The 19,403-nt window shown below is 38.8% G+C and overlaps 1 protein-coding gene across 1 annotated transcript in view; it reads right to left on the bottom strand.

Annotated features, from left to right (window-relative positions):
• Nucleotides 1-14,185: 14,185 nt before the first annotated feature.
• The window catches only part of LOC124771311 (ARL14 effector protein-like), a 91,458-nt gene continuing 86,240 nt past the window's right edge, over nucleotides 14,186-19,403 (bottom strand). The window contains exon 4 of the mRNA XM_047249317.1: nucleotides 14,186-14,637. Coding sequence (XP_047105273.1) covers nucleotides 14,562-14,637 — 76 coding nt within the window. The 3' untranslated portion in view covers nucleotides 14,186-14,561. The remainder of the gene's footprint in view (nucleotides 14,638-19,403) is intronic.

Genomic DNA, 19,403 nt, shown 5'->3' with positions numbered 1-19,403 from the left:
GAAACTAAGGGGGAAACACGTTTTGGAAAGATCTTTGACGTGCAGCAACATGTACGCTACATATTTTCGTGTTACAAAGGTATAAATTCGAATTCCACCAAACACCGCATGTTACTTTCCGAAGCATAGAAATCGAGATTGCGACGCGCTTTGGTAAGCCAGTCATAGCTCATGTCACGTGATCTCGCCAGCTATGACAGCATAGGACACGTGATGTAGTCGGCCAATAGCAAGATCACTCTTAAGTAGCGCGAACACACAAATTAGAAAAGTTAATGGTTTAAATTAATATGCACAGTGTTTCTACAAGAGAAACAAACCTTTCACATATAATATTGGTCTCTAAGATTAAGAAGCTGCAAGAGAAGCTAAGCTTCCACGTACAGGGTGCGGCAGCGTTCATAGTAGGATATTAAAAACACACCATCAGGCAGCAACTGTAATTTATTTATTAACTCTTATGTCAATTAATAGTTAAAGGTATGTCATTTACTAATGTGTAAGTCATTGTCCATTGCATGGATTACTTTTTGAATATAACTCCTGTCACATGATGCCCCCTCTGCACAACACATTGATTTAGGCGGTGATGGAAGCTTTCCATAACTCGGCGTAACGTATTCCCTGGGAGGGGACATTACCGATGGCAGTTTTGATGCGCTCCAACTCAGGAATGGTCGCCAGAATTGGCAGACACTTCCCGGTAGAGTAATTTCCTGTTCCGGTGACATTTCCTGGCCACCTCGCTCACCTGACCTTTGATGTGCAGACTTTTTCCTTTGGGGCTACCTGAAGCAAGAAGTGTTCCGAACACGTTGTGCCACCATTCTGGAGTTGAAGGATTGCATCAGAAATGCTGACAGTAATGTCCCCTCCCAGGGAATACGTTACACCGAGTTATGGAAAGCTTCCATTGCCACCTACATGAATGTCGTGTGCAGACGGGGGCATCATTTGACAGGAGTCATATTCAAAAAGTAATCCACACAATGGAAAATGACTTACACATTAGTAAATGACATACCTTTTACTATTAATTGACATAAGAGTTAATAAATAAATTACAGTTAGTGCCTAATGGTGTGTTTTTAATATACTACTATGAACGCTGCTGCACCCTGTATAATGTTGATCTTTTGCACGTGTTACACTTTAAGATACATCACACAAATGTGCCAGTAAAATTTTTAATAATGACGTAAATGTCTGATCTTCTGGGCTCGGAATTCTTCTAGATGGTCGTCCTCAAAGAGTTGAATTTCATAAATCACAGAGTGTTTGTCTCATTTAAAAATCATTGTACATTCTCGCACATAGTTCATCTTGGGTAAAAGGAAATTTACTTTGGAAGTAACGCTTTTTAAACCACCATTCGCAATATTTTACCGTGACCTGTTAGAAATTGGTTCGTTTCAGTAGTGGTCAGAGAGCGCCAGATAACAGGCGTCACTGCGCTTGCGCAGCTGCGATGACGCAGGAAGCCCGCATGTTCGTACATGTAAAACATTGAAAGATCTTGCATTATGTCATAAAAGAAACAAGAGCATTGAATTTCTTGAACCATACTAAAACGCATAATTCGGTTTAAAGTGCACATTAGTATGTCCAAATTATCTCATGTTTGGTTCAATGAGCTACAAGATGGAAAACATGCACTTGAAATGCAGCGAACAGTTGAAACTAGTCAACAGTGTGAAATTAAACACTTCGTTTCAAATAAATTGACTGCCTTGGCGGAAAGGATTAATAAAAGCCAAATCTCTTTAGCAAACCGACAACAGTAACTTCAATGTTCTGCAAGGCAATTAATGCTCGACTGTCAGAAACGTGGAAATAAAACCTGAAATTAGTAACATATTTTAGCCTTCCGTAATTATGCGAACGTATTTTAATTCATTTGATAGCTCCCGGCCACAGAAATCCGTTTTGTTTTCATTTAATGTGAGAGCAATAAATGAAGAGGAAACAGCAAAATCAATAAACGTAAACACAGATCACGTGGAGACTACCCATCTCCCCACTACAACTCTAACTGCTCTGTGGGTCAGCCCCGGATCTCCGATATTTCCGAACCGGGGCAATATTGGAGTGGCGCCCAGCCACATGTCTGTAGCCAGAAGCGGGAGAAGGTACTACTCATACGCGACTCAACTGCGGGTGCACAAGAGCCCGCCAGCAATTGCTCAACGAATCTAATGTAAACAGCTGTTGTGTCACGCTCATCGGACGCAATTTGTTGTTAGGAAGCATTGCATAGTCTTCCTAAAGCCTTTGTTACACTTTACTGTTGGCAGACACTTGTATGAGCACTGTTTTGTTGTTGTATATGGCGTATTTCCTTTGCGGTGTATGTTTTATTTTCGTTTTTCTCTTGTTCATGTTTGGTTGCTGCAGTATTATTCTGCAGAAGTGGGATACAGCAATATCCTTTGTCAGAGCATTGGTTCTTACCAGTCAAAATCACAAAAACTTAACTGAAAACTAAAAGAATGAAAAATTCCCGGAATTCTAAAAAATTCCCTTTTTTCCGGTTTTCCCTGGATGAAAAACTTCCTGGGTTTTTCCCGGATCTCCCGGGTCGTATACACCCTGCATAAATACTGAGCTTGCAGGTGTTGGCAAGCATTTGGGTATTTGCATCAGGTTCCGTCTTATGACCAAGCTGTTACAGTTTCAAAGCCAAAGACTCCTCTTTTCTGCTAGAAAGTTTTTCCATGCATGAAAAATCCAGAAAGAATAAGATGGGATGATAGTTCTTATTTCCACTGATCTAATTTTGCTCTTCTTTCATTAAACATAGGCAACAAATTATTCATTACAAAGAACTTTTTGTGTCCTTTTCATTCTCATGCCCTTCTCCCATAAGGTTAAAATGGCTGTCATATTATTTTAGTCTAAAGAGGTAAGTGATTTTCTCCTGATGGTAGTTCCAAACACGAGGTTTTAGTTGGCCGACAGGGTTGTTAACAGTAATAAGTGGTGGTGCTAGTCCTTATGGGTCTGGTCTCTGTCCTATACACAGCTCCTTGTGAGAGGTGTGAACAAGTTCTGTCACTGCAGCACACAGCAGTAAAGCTAGACAGCAAACACTGTGTCCTTTGTCAGCTAAAATTATTTTGCATTGCAGTCTAATCAGTAAGTCACGTACCCTTTCTTTACGGTCATCTCTGGCCAGTGGTGGCATCTTCTGCCTTCTTCCAAGTATATCCTGATGTTCCACCACAGGCTCGTCAGTGTGCTCCAGAAGACTGCACTCCACTTTCACACTTAACATTACTTCTGCTGAATTTATGTTGGATGTGGTGTACTGTGAGAACAGCAAACCATTTGACAATCAATTGAAAGAAACAGGGAACAATTTTGCTTGTAATTGCTGTAGTGTGACTGTCTGTTGGTGAAAACCATGTGACCAGGCAATAAAGTGAGGCCTTGGCATCAGTAAAAGATCAGGAGGGGTGTCTTTCTTCTTTTTTCTTCATACTGTCGATAGTCTCAGTAAGTGCTAAATATTAGGGTGCTGTCAGGTCTGTATCCAAATCGACAAATGACATTAATTTTAAAAGCACAGGAATGATATAATATTTAAAGAAGTTACAGGGAAACTGAGTGCAAAGTACTGTTCAGTTGATTATAAAAAGGTCCTCTACTTTTTATTTAGACTTACAGGTTGTGCTAACTGGTTACAAGAGCTGACATTCGTGGTGCTACTGGCAGAAAATGGGGCCTTTACGATTAATATGCCGATATTAGACTAGCTAAGAGTTTTTCTGATTTAACTACATACATGTAAATTATGATAAGCCAGTGATGGTGTGACCATTTTTGTAGTGTACTTGAATCTTCTGCCCACAGTGCAGAATTTATATAAGCTGACCAGTTAGATAGGATAAAAGGATTTTGAACATTACTTGATAAAATTGCAAATTTTTATCTAGAATAAGTCTCTTCATAATAAATTTGAAATCTTTACAAAAAAGAGTCCATCTTACATAGATATGTAGGAAAAAGAGAACAGCAATCATGAAAAGCACTCGTTTGTATCTCAATAAAGATGTTCCATTGGTATAACCTCAAAGCAATATACTTGGCATTTTGCTAAAAATTTAAATAATGAACAAAATCACTGATATCTCTTGAGACAAAAGATGTGGCACCTATCCAAGGGGAGGAGCATGAAACATTCGGTTGGCAAGTAGCCCTCTAGCTATCTTCCATTTGCTCAACACTGTATTCATCTTCTCTCACTAACATACTCAGCAAATTGTAATAGTTTTAATTTTTCACCGTGTATAGCAATTTATGAATTAGAATAGTACAGTTTTCTTCATAAGATGTTTCTACAAAGGAAGCTCCAGGTTGAAATATCAAGTGTAAAGAAAAGAGAGGCTCGTACTTACCTTTATGACGACACATTAAGTTGCAGCCAGGCACAATTAAAAGACACTTACAAATTAGCTTTCAGTCACAGCCTTCATCACAAAGAGGAAGAAAAACATGCACACATCCATTCATGCAAGCAAGCACACCTTATGTATACAGGACCAATCTCTGGCAGCTCAGACCAAAATGCCCTGTTTTTTAGCCACCAACCTACACTAATAATAAAACTGTAGAACCACTGTGTCTGTTGACTGAAGGTATTTGCCAAAACCTGACTCTGGGTGATGAGGGAGTGTAACAGAATACAATAAGACTATTTTTAAAAACTTTGTCTGGTTGTACACGCTAATCTCCAAAACTACTAGACGAATTTGCATGGGGGTCTCATAAGTAATCTGAGTAAGGCTTGGGGCCACACACAGGCTTGAATTTCATCAAAATTGGAATATGGAAAAAAAGATAATTTAAAGTTTTAAGAGTTTGCCCAGCCTAGTAGTTTGTATGTTCACCACAGTGACTATCATCATGGCATAATACACCAAAGAATCAATAGAGTGCACCAGTGTTCGATTTGTAGAAAAGAGGTTCTGGTACTGGTACTGCGACCTCCTGTAGGTGTTTTTTTTTTTAAATTTAAATGTCTTAAAAAATTATTTTAATGCTTTATTTTTGTTCTAGGTACTGGTAGGCATACTGTCACATATAAAGCACTGGATGGCATTGTTCATTTTCTTTTATTATTATTATTATTATTATTATTATTTTACCTCAGTGACAAAAGTATTTCTGGAAGTCTACATCAGTGACAGAATTAAGTGCTGCAATCCTATCTTTATGACTACAAACTGACATTGAATTTACTTGGCTAAGATATACGGATTTACTGATTTTACTCTGTGTATTAAAAACTTAAACAGAAATGTTTTCCTTCTTTCAAGAGGTTTAATTTATATTGGTCTTCTTGGGTAGGAAAAACGAATTTTTGCAATTTGAGTGCCTACTTATAACATTTTGATTTCGTTTAGTTTATGAATAAAAGTGCGTAAAATGGACAAATTTTTTTCAGTACACTAGAATGGGTGAAAGACTGAGGGCTGTATGGTCTCAAGAGTGCAGTTAAGGTCGTGAGGTGAGATTTGCTGCAGCTCAAGAAAATCAGGCTTTACCTTGTGCTTTGGAAACTCCTCCCAAAAGTGAGGTGGGACACAATTCTAACAGAGTGTCACATATTACCTTGCTCCTCACTACATATTATAAACAACTCATCTGGCTATAGATATTTAGTGCCAACCATGTGAAGCTGTGGTGGGTTGCTTGTCTGCAATAAAGTTAGCACTTCTTTATGAAATGATAAAGTTTTTGTTAATGCAATTTCAGCATCAACTGTCCAAAGACATTATGAAACAAATTCCTAATTTTTTCATTCTTCTGAAGTAAAACGCGAACTTAGAGCAATGAGCAGTTACTTCCAACAACTGTTGTCGAAACTCCCATTACTGAATCAGAAATGGCAACTGACAAGACTATGTGACTCAACCCATTTTGACGTGTCTCACTGGCTGAACCTGCTCCATTTTCTGGAGTTAGCTATCTGAATTGAGGGTCAGGAACAAGAATTTCTTTTATACAGGGTGGTCCATTGATCTAGAACGGGCCAAATATCTCACAAAATAAGTGTCAAATGAAAAAACTACAAAGAACGAAACTTGTCTAGCTTGAAGGGGCAAACCAGATGGCGCTATGATTGGCCCACTAGATGGCACTGCCATAGGTCAAATGGATGTCAACAGCGTTTTTAAAAATAGGAACGCCCATTTTTTATTACATATTCGTGTAGCACATAAAGAAATATGAATGTTTTAGTTGGACCACTTTTTTCGCTTTGTGATAGATGGCGCTGTAATAGTCACAAACATATGGCTTCAATTTTAGATGAACAGTTGGTAACAGGTAGGTTTTTTAAATTAAAATACAGAGCGTAGGTACATTTGAACATTTTATTTCGGTTGTTACAATGTGATTACATGTACCTTTGTGAACTTATCATTCCTGAGAATGCAGGCTGTTACAGTATGATTATCTGTAAATACCACATTAATGCAATAAATGCTCAAAATGATGTCCGTCAACCTCAATGCATTTAGCAATATGTGTAACAACATTCCTCTCAACAATGACTTGTTCGCCTTCCGTAATGTTCGCACATGCATTGACAATGCGCTGACGCATGTTGTCAGGCGTTGTCGGCGTATCACGATAGCAAATATCCTTCAACTTTCCCCACAGAAAGAAATTCGGGGACGTCAGATCTGGTGAATGTGCGGGCCATGGTATGGTGCTTTGATGTCCAATCCACCTGTCGTGAAATATGCTAGTCAATACCGCACGCGAGCTACGTGGCGGACATCCATCATGTTGGAAGTACATCGCCATTCTGTCATGCAGTGAAACACCTTGTAGTAACATCGGTAGAACATTATGTAGAAAATCCGCGTACATTGCACCATTTAGATAGCCATCGACAAAATGGGGGTCAATTATCCTTCCTCCCATAATGCCGCACCATACATTAACCCGCCAAGGTCGCTGATGTTCCACTTGTCACAGCCATCGTGGATTTTCCGTTGCCCAATAGTGCATATTATGCTGGTGTATGTTACCGCTGTTGGTGAATGACGCTTCGTCGCTAAATAGAAAGTGTGCAAAAAATCTGTCATCGTCCCGTAATTTCCTCTTGCGCCCAGTGGCAGAACTGTACACGACATTCAAAGTCGTCGCCATGCAATTCCTGGTGCATAGAAATATGGTACGGGTACAATCGATTCTCGTGCAGTTTCTCTGCTACTGATGTGCGGATTAGCCACGACAGCAGATAAAACACCTAGTTGGGCATCACTTGTTGCAGGTCGTGGTTGACGTTTCACATGTGGCTGAACACTTCCTGTTTCTTTAAATAACGTAACTATCCGGCGAACGGTTCGGACACTTGGATGTCGTCGTCTAGGATACTGAGCAGCATACATAGCACACTCCCGTTGGGCATTTTGATCATAATAGCCATACATCAACACGATGTCGACCTTTCCCGCAATTGGTAAACGGTCCATTTTAACATGGGTAATGTATCACAAAGCAAATGCAGTCCACACTGGCGGAATGTTACATGATGCCACGTACTTATACGTTTGTGACTATTTCAGCACCATCTATCACAAAGCGAAAAAAGTGGTCCAACTAAAACATTCATATTTCTTTACATACTACATGAATATGTAATAAAAAATGGTGGTTCCTATTAAAAAAAAAAAAAAAAAAACAAAAATGCAGTTGATATCCATTTGACCTATGGCAGCGCGATCTAGCGGGCCAACCATAGCGCCATCTGGTTTCCACCTTCAAGCTAGATGAGTTTTGTTCTTTGTAGTTTTTTCGTTTGATGCTTATTTCACGAGATATTTGACCCGGTCACTATCAACGGACCACCCTGTATAGTATGACTGACTTTCAACAATTACATCTTCAGAATAATTAAGCCACAGAAAAGTAACCAATATATATTGTACTCCAATATTTTGATGCACCAAGAATAGTGTATCACAAGAAAACTTATCTCAATGGGCAAAACTGACCTCAATTTTCAAGTTCAGCTCCCGTGACTAAAACCTCCTTCAAATTCTTTGTGACGAAAATTGTGATGAGCAGCGAAAAATAAGTCAGGTCTTCGTTGGGCAAGGTCAATATGATACTGACTTCAGAAAATATTTAGTTACGGTGTGGGACATTGGGTATTATGGCAAATAATGCCCGCAAAACAGCTGTTGGTGTGTGGACTGCTTCAAACAACTTCTCCACAGGGAGAAACAACAGCCGGGAAAGAAATACCAATGTTAGGGCATAGTGGTGTTGGAGAAAATGAAACATGCTAGAAACATCAGGTACATGGAGCAATGTGTTTGACAATACACAACAGAAATTTCCATCTGCCTCATGATTAATGACATCTGAAGCGACATAGGGCTAGTCAGAGGGTTTGGTGTCATAAGCAGGCATTTTACAACAATTCACCAACTCAGTGTTATGCCAATGCACTGCAGCCCACCTGCATGATGCTGCCCCAGCTCTGCTGTAACCAGAAGCCCTTTGATATGTGAGCAAATGCGACTTCAGTAGCTGTAATGCCACAAGAGACCCACTTTTGAGAGTATAAAAACTGACCATGCAGATCCCTGAAGTATCATGCTGGCTTCTGCTGAGAGGCTACTGATGTTTTGCCTTCTCAATATGACACCCAGCCCAGTGGTCCAGCTGCAGCCTTGACAGGCCGAGAGTTGAACTACAGACCTCCAGCCGTGAGTGAATGGGGTCCGCCAGGGTCAGCCAACCCTCTCCACTCACCGGTCTGGGGTTTGACTCTGAACAATACCACTGGGGCTGCATGCTGACTTACTATAATCACAATTATAAGAGTTTAGCTGATGCTGCCTGATGCAGCATTACATGGCAGTTCAGAATGCACTGCTAGCACGGTCAACGAGCTGCTATGTAGATGAGAGATGCTGTCATCGGTGTTTCTGTGCAATTTCGTCTCAGCCAGAGGATCACTCTTGCTGCTTCCTGTTGGTGCGCATTATCTATGCCTGTCTGGTAAGAAAAGAACCACTTGTCCACATCCACCTATGCCATTACAAATTTATGCAAACTGCCCGAGAGAGAAAATACATACCAGTTAAATTTCACTGAATCATCTTGTACTCAATACAACTTCTACTGAATATTATATCTTAAGGCACAAGAAGTATGAAGCTCTAGCATTTTGCCGAGTACAATTGGATCAGTTATGATAACATGATGTTATACTAAGGAAAGTCAAATAAGAGTCTTGCAATCTTGTGCATACCTGGGGAAAAAGTGACATGCTTTACATGATGATGTGGTTTTCAGACCAAAGACTGATTTAATGCAGCTCTCCACACTGATGTACCCTGTGCAGGTCTGTTTTATCTCTGGGTAACTACAGTGATTTACATCCATCTGAATTTATTTACTGTAGTAAAAGTCTTTAACTCGCTCTATAGTGTTTAGTCCTCAACTTTCTCTCCACTAGCAAACTAATGATTCCTTGATGCCTTAGGATCTCCCTCACCCACGGATCCCTTCTTTTAGTCAGGTTGTGTCACCAACCCCCCCCCCCCCCCCCCAGTTTGATCAAGTGCCTCCTCATTAGTTACTCTATCTTTCCATGCACCCCTATTCTCCTGTAGTATCACATTTCAAAAGATTTTATTCTCTTCATGTCTGATTGTTTAACACACACGTCCCTTACATAAACTCGAGACAAATGTCTTTCAAAAAACAAATTTATATTCAGTGTTAATAAATTTATCTTTTTTTTGGCCCAAATAGCAAAACTCATATCCAGCTTTTTGTGCGGCAGTTCCTAATCAAATTTTACCAGGATCACCCAATTTAATTCAACTACAATATTTGTTGTGTATTGTTCCTTCTCCAATGTAAGAGAGATCCTGAAGGCCTTATTTGCTTAGGCTAAATAAGTAATAAATAAATACAATTCTTTTACTTCTGTTATTCATCTTATAATCTCTTTTTCAGGACTCCATCCATTCCATTTAACTGATCTTTCCAAGTCACTGGACATCCCTCAGGCAATTACAGTGTCATCAGCAAATATCAAAGATTTTTTTCCCTTCCAGAACTTTTAATTCGTTTTTCTAATTTCTCCTTGGTTTCCTTTACTGCTTCCGCAATGTACAGACTGAATACAATTGGGGATAGGCTACAATCTTGCTTCACTCCTTTCTTAACTACTGCATCCCTATGTCCAATTCTTACAACTGAAGTTTGGTTTCTGAACAAGTCATAGAAAATCTTTCAGTGCATGTTTTCTATCCCCACTATCTTCAGAATTTCAACAGCTGTATCCAGTCAGCATTATTAAAAGCTTTCTCTGTATGTACAAGCATTCGCTCTTCTCCCACCTATCTTTTGAGGCCAGTCGTGGATCAGTACTCTCTCTCTAACATTGTTCCACTTTTTCAGAACCCAGACGGGTGTTTCTCAATGTCAGCTTCTCCAAGTTTTTCTATTCTTTTGTAAAAACTGTGTCATCATTTTGCAAACATTACCTATTAAAATTATGGCTCAGTCATTTTCACAAACTTCTTTGTAACTTGATTTATTCTATTCAATTCTGGGAGTATTTCAACTGTCTTACATCCTCCTTACCAAGTGTCTTTTACAACGATCTTACGAGGGCGGTTTGAAAAGTGCTCAGAACTAAATACAAAAAAAGTACTTACATCACTGAAACTTTATTTTTCAATGTAGCAGATTAATGCACTTGGTCCAATAATGTTCCAGTGCCTTGATCCCATGTTGAAAATGAGTTTCCTCCAGGCCTGCAAAAACTTTGTCAACTCCAGCTATCAATTCTTCGTTTGAAGTGAATCTTTGTCCACCAAGAAAAATTTTCAGTTTTGAGAAGATGGCAGTCTGATGGAGTCATATCAGGTGAAAAAGGCAGGTGTGGCAACAATTCATACCTTAGTTCGTGTAATTTTGCCATGGCGATGGTACATATGGGCTGGCGCGCATTGTCTTGATGGAAGATGATATTCTTCCTCATTAAACCTGGCCTTTTTTCACCTAGCTTTTGTGGCACTTTGTCCAGGAGGTTAGCATAGTATTCTCCAGTAATTGTTTGCTCAGTGGGGAGATATAATCTAGGAACAGAATCCCCTTCTCATCCCCAAACAGTGATGCCATGACCTTTCCCGCTGAAGGGATTGTTTTTGCTTTATTTGGTGGTGGAGAATCAGCATGTTTCCAGTGCTCTGATTATTTTGTCCGTGGGGTGTAGTAGTGCACCCAAGTTTCATCTGTGGTCACAAACCAGTCCAAAAAATCTTGTTCGTTTCTCCTAAAATTGGCCAAACACTGTTCCAATATGTCCATTTTCGTGCGTTTTTGATCCAGCATCAAGAGTTGCGGCACCCATCTTGTAGATAATTTTTTCATTTCTAATTTTCCAGCTAAAATGTGATATATCCTTTCAGATGACATCTGGCAAGCATGAGCAATTTCACACACTTTCAATTGGTGACTCTCCATGGCCATTTTGTGTGCTTTTGCAATGATTTCTGGAGTAGTGACACACCTTGGCCAACCACAGCACGGATCGTCATCTAAGCTCTCCTGACCAAATTTAAATTCATTGTCCACTTGGCAACAGTTGAATATGAAAGAGCAGAGTCCCCCAGTGCATTCTGGAAATCGGCATGAATGTCCTTTGCTTTCATACTTTTCTTTACAAAGTACTTAATCACTGCTCAAATCTCTATTTTTTCCATCTTCGTAAATCACTACACGGGAACAACAACAGAGCCACGTCACCGCCACAGCTGTCTTCCAAGAGGACTGATACGACTCATGTTTACAGGCAAAAGTTCAATGAATATCACGCGAACAGCTTGTTGAGCTAACACTGACCTCTCATGGTGATTCCGAGAACTTCTCAAACCACCCTCATAATAATTCTAAGGGAATGTGGACTTCTACAGTGCCTCGTTTGGACTTGGGTCTCTTAATGCTCTGTCAAATTTTTTCTTGCAGTGTTAAGAGTTCCTGTATCATCATCATCATCATCATCTTCTTCTTCTTCTTCTTCTTCTTCTTCTGCTCCTCCTCCTCCTCTTTCTATAATATTGTCTTCAAATTGTTTTTGCTTCTATATATTCCTTACAGCTATCAGATTTCCCTCCTTGGCTTGGTATTGGCTTGCCATCAATTCATACAAGTGCTTCTCTTTTCTCCAAACATCTCTTCAGTCTTCCTGTAGGTGACATCTATTTTTCCCCTAGTTATGCATGCTAATACAGCCACACATTTGTCCCCCAGCCATACCTGATTTGTCATTTTGCACTTTCTATCAATCTCATTTTTTAGATGTCTATTCCCTCTTACCTGTTTTATTATTTTATTTTCCCCTTCCGTCAATTAAATTCAGTTTCTGATGTTATATGAGGATTTCTACTGGGCCATGTCTTTTTTCCTACATGATATGCGGCTGCTTTCACTATTCCAGAGCTACCCATTCATCTTCTATTGTATTACATTCCCTTCTTTCAGTCAATCGTTGACTAATGCTCCCTCTGAAACTCTCGGCAACCTCTGTTTCTTTCGATTTACCTAGGTTCCACCTCTTATTCCTAACTTTCTGCAATTCTTTCAGTCTCAATCTGCAGTCAATAACTAGAACCATCTTGGTATTAGCCTTAAGCGATTTAGTGAATTCATGAAAAACCACAGTCTGGATGATTGATAGGGGATTTGGACTGTCGCCTTCCCGAATAAAAGTCCAGTGTGCTAACCACTGTGCCACTACACCCTGTCTTTGCAGTTTAAAATCTGGATTTGAAGTCTCTGTGTTAGATTAAGAAATTTATCTTAACACTAGAAAACAGAAGAGGTCAAAGTTACGCCCCACTTCTTTCTCCATCATTGCATTCAATAATTTTTACCTCAGTCATGAAATTTTAGAACTTTCTCTAATTTTTCCTCCTCTTTTCAAAGATGCTTAAAGATTTTACAAAATATATTTTGTTGGACATTTCATTTGCTACATCTAGAATGGTGGAAGTGGTCAATCTGACACCACTGTAATTTCTCTTGTGAATATATGTAAGTAAACTAACAATGAATTTGCAACAATCAGCACTGTTGTGGAGTTGTTGCAGTTCATTGTTGTATCTTGGCACATACACATTCCAATCTGCAACAGTTTATATCTTGTAATTGGATACATGAAAAGTCTCACTGAGCAGGGGCAGGAGCACGCACATATAAAGGTATAGAAATTTACAAGCTTTCGGAGCAGTACATGGTGATGAAAGGAGCAGAACTTCGAAAAAGCCCGGAATAAAATTTTCAGTGCGATGGGGATTTCCCAAAGTCTTTTTAAAATTATTAACTGAATATGTCTGAAATTCTCAGTATGTCGACTAGTGATTCAGAAAATGAAACTGAAAATTTGAATCAATATTTTTATTATTTCTTAACAGACTTTTTTCCTCCCTGATTCCCTCTCTCTCTAACAATAACTTATAAAAACGAAAATAATAAATTTTTGACAATATAATGTAAATGGATAGATAAAAATCGACTCTCCAACCGGCGGCAGGAGAACACGCACATAAAAAAAGGTTTTACTTACACAAGCTTTCGGAACCAGTGGCTTCTCCTTCCAGCAGAAGGGTTGAAGGAGAATGAAGAGGGGTGTAGGAAACACACTGGAGAGGTTTAGGAAAAGGGGTAGAGTTCGGAAAAGTCATGCAGAACTCGGGATCAGGGGAGACTTACTGGATCGGATGAGAAGTCACCTGTACAGAAGACTTGTTTATGTGCCATATACCACCAATCCCCACTAAAGTTCCATTTCTGATTTGTAACTTACTTACCCTACCCACCCAATTAGGGGCTCCAACATTTCATGCTCTGACTCAGTATTGCAGGGCAAGATTAGTCAATCATCCAGCATGTTGCCCTGAAAAGGTTGCCGATCCTCTTCAGAAACCTTGTTAGTCTGGCCTCCTCACAAATATCCCTTCAATGTGGTTGCAGCTACAGTATGATTACCTGTATTATATATGCAAGCGAGCCCTCACACAATGAGTGGACGAAATAGTTAATTATTAAACTACAGCCACTGTAATGAGGAATAGATCTATTTAGGACCAAGTAAATATACAAATGAAGTACGATAATACGGGTAAAAATAAGAAGGTGCAGATTAGAGTTACATATTTATTTGTTCACATCAATATTGGAATTGACATCTCCAACTTAGATTCTGCTGTACAAACCAATAGCATACAAGATGTCACAGTACTTCAGTCATATTTTGTTATATTAATTCTGTAAGAATATTCAATTCCTGTATATATTACTTCACAAAACAAACGATCACATAATTCGATTGCCTATTCCTTTTATGTGAATGAACTTCCTCATTTCAATAAAAGGTAAACCATTCCGTAATGATACAAAACAATTTAACTTCACAGACACTTTCTGTAAATAACACAAATTTTAAAATCTGAAAGCACATTTCCATGCATGCAGATTGTAAAACTTCTTCACAAAAGAAGGCAGCAGAAGTTTACTTTTCATTTAAATTTGTTTTTTATGATAATGTCAGTGCCTTCAATTTCTATCTGTTCATAAACAAATTTCCTGTTGACTCTGGAAAAGAAAAAAATGTTTGTAATTTTGTTGATACTCATTATTCAGGCTTAGCAAATAAAAAATATAGTCTTAATTTGAAATATTTTATTTCAGCTAATATCTAACACATAAACTAAAAATTCGAAAATGGGTGGCAATGGCAAAGGGCATAGGGATCTTAGTGCACATTGTATCAAAAAAACACTTTACCAACTTCAGGTGCACATTATTTACACTAGAACAAGGAAACAAATACAAATAAACATATCCTCAAAACAATAATCATATTGAGTAATTGAAAAAGTTAATGTTGAACGTGTTACACATCTAAAATTTTATTTGAACTTGTAATACTTGTGCGCAAAATACTTTTTGCCACATATCGTACTATGGCTTGCAGAATACACACGTAGGTGCCAGAGGTAGAGAAAAGCTGAAGGAGTGTGTGAGAAAAATTAGGAAAGATGCAAATTGCAATACAACAGAATAAGGTGAACTAAGTGAAATATGTGCTACACTCTTTAGTAAACAAGCTGATCTAGCTTTTATAAGGCACGTTAATGCTTATTATTGTAATTTTTATGTTTCAATCATTGTAAGAAGGACCATTTTCAAGAACATTTTCCCCACACAAGTGACTTATTATTTAACACGCCCTCCTACCACCCTTTTCCCTCGTACACCATCATCTGTCAGTTTTTACTACTAACTATGACACACTGTATACTAATCTTGCACTTGTTGTCCCTTTCAACTTGGCACCTCAACCACTACAAACTGTGATACGTCCTGTAACATATCTTACAATTCTGATACCTCTAGCATCCCAAGCAATGGCTTGTCACTTGGGCCTACTGGCCCTGATTGTAACTATTGATTCATTATACTATATGCATACATAATTATCATTTTATGGAACCTATGTTTGTTAGTCATAGAAATACTGTCAGATTTCCAGTATTATGTAACTCACTCTCGAAGTGAGAACAGAGACACTGTTGTTGTGGTCTTCAGTCTGAAGACAGGTTTGATGCAGCACTCCATGCTACTCTATCCGGTGCAGACCTCTTCATCTCTGAGTAACTAATGCAAGCTACATCCTTCTGGATCTGTTTACTGTATTCACCTCTTGGTCTCCCTCTACGATTTTTATACCCCCCCCCCCCTCCACGAAGTACTAAATTGGTCATTCCTTGATCTCTCAGAATGTGTCGTACCAACCGATCCATTCTTCTAGTCAAGGTGTGCCACAAATTTATTTTCTCCCCAATTCTTTTCAGTGCCACCTCATTAGTTACATGATTTACCCATCTGTTCTTCAGCATTCTTCTGTAGGATCACATTTAAAAAGCTTCTATTCTCGTCTTGTCTAAACTATTTATTGTCCATGTTTCACTTCTGTACACGGCTACACTCCACACAAATACTTTCAAGAAAATACTTCCTGATGCTTAAATCTATACTCAATGTTAACAAATTTCTTTCCTTGCCGTTGCCAGTCTACATTTTATATTCTCCCTACTTCAACCATCATCAGTTATTTTGCTGCCCAAATAGCAAAACTCTTCTAGTACTTTAAGTGTCTCATTTCTTAATCTAATGCCCTCAGCATCACCTGATTTAATTCGGCTACATTCCACTATCCTTGTTTTGTTTTTGTTGATGTTCATCTTACATCCTTGTTTCAAGACACTGTCCATTCTGTTCAAATACTCTTGCAAGTCATTTTCTGTCTCTGACTGAATTACAATGTCATTGGCAAACCTTAAAGCTTTTTATTTCTCCTCCTTGAACTCAAACTCCTAAACATGAAACTTTCTTTTGTTTCCTTTACTGCTCACTCGATATACAGACTGAATAACATTGGGGATAGGCTGCTACCCTGTCTCACTCCCTACTTCCCTTCCATTCCCATCGACTTATAAGATGGAAGTGGCAGAAATGAGAATGTTAAGGTGGATGAGTGGGGTGACACGAAAGGATAGGCTCAGGAATCAGTACATCAGGGGAACAGTGAAAGTGGGGCCCAGGGGGAAGAAGATCCAAGAAAGTAGGCTAAGATGGTATGGACATGTGCAGAGAAGAGGGGAGTACTATGTGGGGAGAAGGGTTTTAAGACCTAGAAATTGATGACTTAAGGAGAAGAGGAAGACTGAAACTGAGATGGAAAGACAAGATAGCAGGGGGCCTACAGGAGAAAGGGTGGCTAAGAGAAGAAACACTAGATAGGCATTTATGGAAGAGAAGGATCCAGCAAAGCAACGCCAACCCCACATGACATGGGAAAAGGCTGAGATGATGAGTACCACAATCAGTCTGAAACCTGCCAATGTTTCCAGGTTCCTTCCACGTATATAACCTTCTTTCAAGATTCTTAAACCAAATGTTAGCTATTATTAAATTACTCTCTGTGCAAAATTCCAACAGACAGCTTCCTCTTTCATTCCTTTCCCCTAGTCCACATTCACATACTATTTTTCCTTCCCTTTCTTTTCCTACTATTGAATTCCAGTCCCTCTTAACTATCTGAATATTTCTTTTATTTCATAATATATTTCTTCAATCTCTTCATCATCTGCAGAGCCAGTTAGCATATAAACTCTCACTACTGTTGTGGGCGTGGGCTTCGTGTCTATCTTGGCTACAATAATGCTGACACTAAAAAAAGCCAAGCCACAAATATTGGTAATGTAACTGGAAAAGTAATAATGTGTGTAGTTATAATTTGATAATTCATAATTGTTAAAGACAATCACAATAAAACTTAAAACTGTATCATATTTATTTCTTATTTCTGAGTATACCTCGAAGTTAACTTGCTATTAGCACTTCAACACCATGTGCATCATATTTGACGCACATTAATTTTTCCATTTTCGCCATGTCCATCATATTCGATCATGCGAGGGTTTGAGAGTATTTGCCTGTGGTGCATACACGATCACACCTGCGTTGGAATCAAATCGGCGTCGAATAATACTGGCCAGTGGGAGAAGTACTGTGATGTTGGTTTTGTAGTGGCAGCAATGGCTGACAGGCAATTGTTACCCGTTTACAATGTAGCATCAATACATGTTCCTTGCTGGCACTGAAATTTTGTTTACAGATGTGGCGTGAGTAGTGCTTGTTTTCAGTAAGATTTTGTGGATGTATGGTGAAAAATGGATTCACATGAGGACAGAATCCGAAAATGGTTGGAGGAATCGAGTTTATCAGGTGAATCACTGTTTGGAAGTGGTAGCGATTCCGACCCAGATTACTGTGCTCATTCCTTGATCGAGAGTAGTAGTGAAGATGAAATAATTCCTCTGAAGAAACAGAAGGTACATATGCAAGTTACGAATAATACGTCTATAAATGTTGCAAACAAAGTTTCATCTTCCACTGACAAAAACCGTGAAAGTGAGACGTTACCTGAAGAGATCTCTTGTGCTGATGGGTTCCCTACTTCATGAATGAAGTGGTTTGATGTAAAGGGAAACCTCAACTTTTTTCTTCTGGTAACTGTGGAATAAGCAATGCACTTTTGGACAATCTACCTGCAAATAGTCATCCCATTGATGTCTACAATTTTTTTTTCTTGGTGAAGAAATGTGCAATCTCATAGTGAATGAAACAAACCATTATGCTGAGCGAAAGATTGTTAGTGGAATAGCTGCATGAACTTTATCACCATCATCCAGACTGACTTTATGGAGTAATATCAGTGTTGATAATTTGAGGAAATTTATGGGGCTTATGTTGTGATGGGGCTTGATCATAAACCAAGATTGGAGGATTCTGGGGGCCAGAATCCGCTTTTCAAAAAACCAGGTGTCTTCTATCAAGTCCTGAAATATGTTTGATTTGTTCCTCAGTTGCATACATTTTTGCGACAAAACAAAGATGAACATAACAAGGTGTCCAAAATTAGGAAGCTTGTGAATTCTCTGAACACAAAATTCCAGGAAGCTTTCATTCCACGTGAAGCTGTTTGTATCTATGAAACAATGGTTCGATTTCGTGGAAGGTTACGATTTCACCAGTACATTCCTGGAAAACTGTTTTCAATATGGAGTGACATTATACAAAGTGTGTGCTGTAGGTGAATATACTTGGAATGTTAAAGTGTATTGTGGAAAATAAATTATGCTATAGACTTAACAACAGCAACTTTTTAGAGTTAATGGATTCACTTTTGAATTCTGAAAGGACACTCTTTGTAGATAACTTTTACACTTCTATGAAGTTGGTGCACATTCTTCTAGAAAAACGAACTCATCTGGTGGGAACACTATGCGCAAAGAGGAGGAGTAATCTGAAAACTTTCATGACAAAAAAGTTGAAGGGGGAAACAATGATTGCAGAAAGCAATTCAAAGGTGGTTGTTAGAAAGTGATGTGACAAGAGGGACATAATAATTATTTTTTTGACAACCAAACACAAACCTGAGCTTGTGGCTGTGAAAACAAGGAGAGGTGAAGTGAAAAAACCAAATGCAATCGTGGATTACAATGTAGTCAAGCGCTTCATTGATCTTTCAGATAAAAAGAAAACCTATGGCTCATGCTTGAGGAAGTCAGTGAAGCGGTATCACAAAGTGGCCTTTAAATTACTATACAATACTACTCTTGTAAATATATATGAAAATAGTAGCTGTTCTTTAAAGAACAGATACCATTGATGACCGTGCAGCTTCTCTAGAATAAATGATAATTAATTGAAACCCTCAGCTGCCGACAGGTGTTGTTGACATACAGTACCTTGGTGGGGGCAGCTGAAAACGTGTGCCCCTACCGGGACTC

The sequence above is a fragment of the Schistocerca piceifrons genome, unplaced genomic scaffold, assembly GCF_021461385.2.
Source record: "Schistocerca piceifrons isolate TAMUIC-IGC-003096 unplaced genomic scaffold, iqSchPice1.1 HiC_scaffold_936, whole genome shotgun sequence".
Taxonomy (NCBI): Eukaryota; Metazoa; Arthropoda; class Insecta; order Orthoptera; family Acrididae; genus Schistocerca; species Schistocerca piceifrons.
The sequence above is the reverse complement of the archived record's forward strand: the minus strand, read 5'-3'. Positions and strand labels throughout refer to the sequence as shown.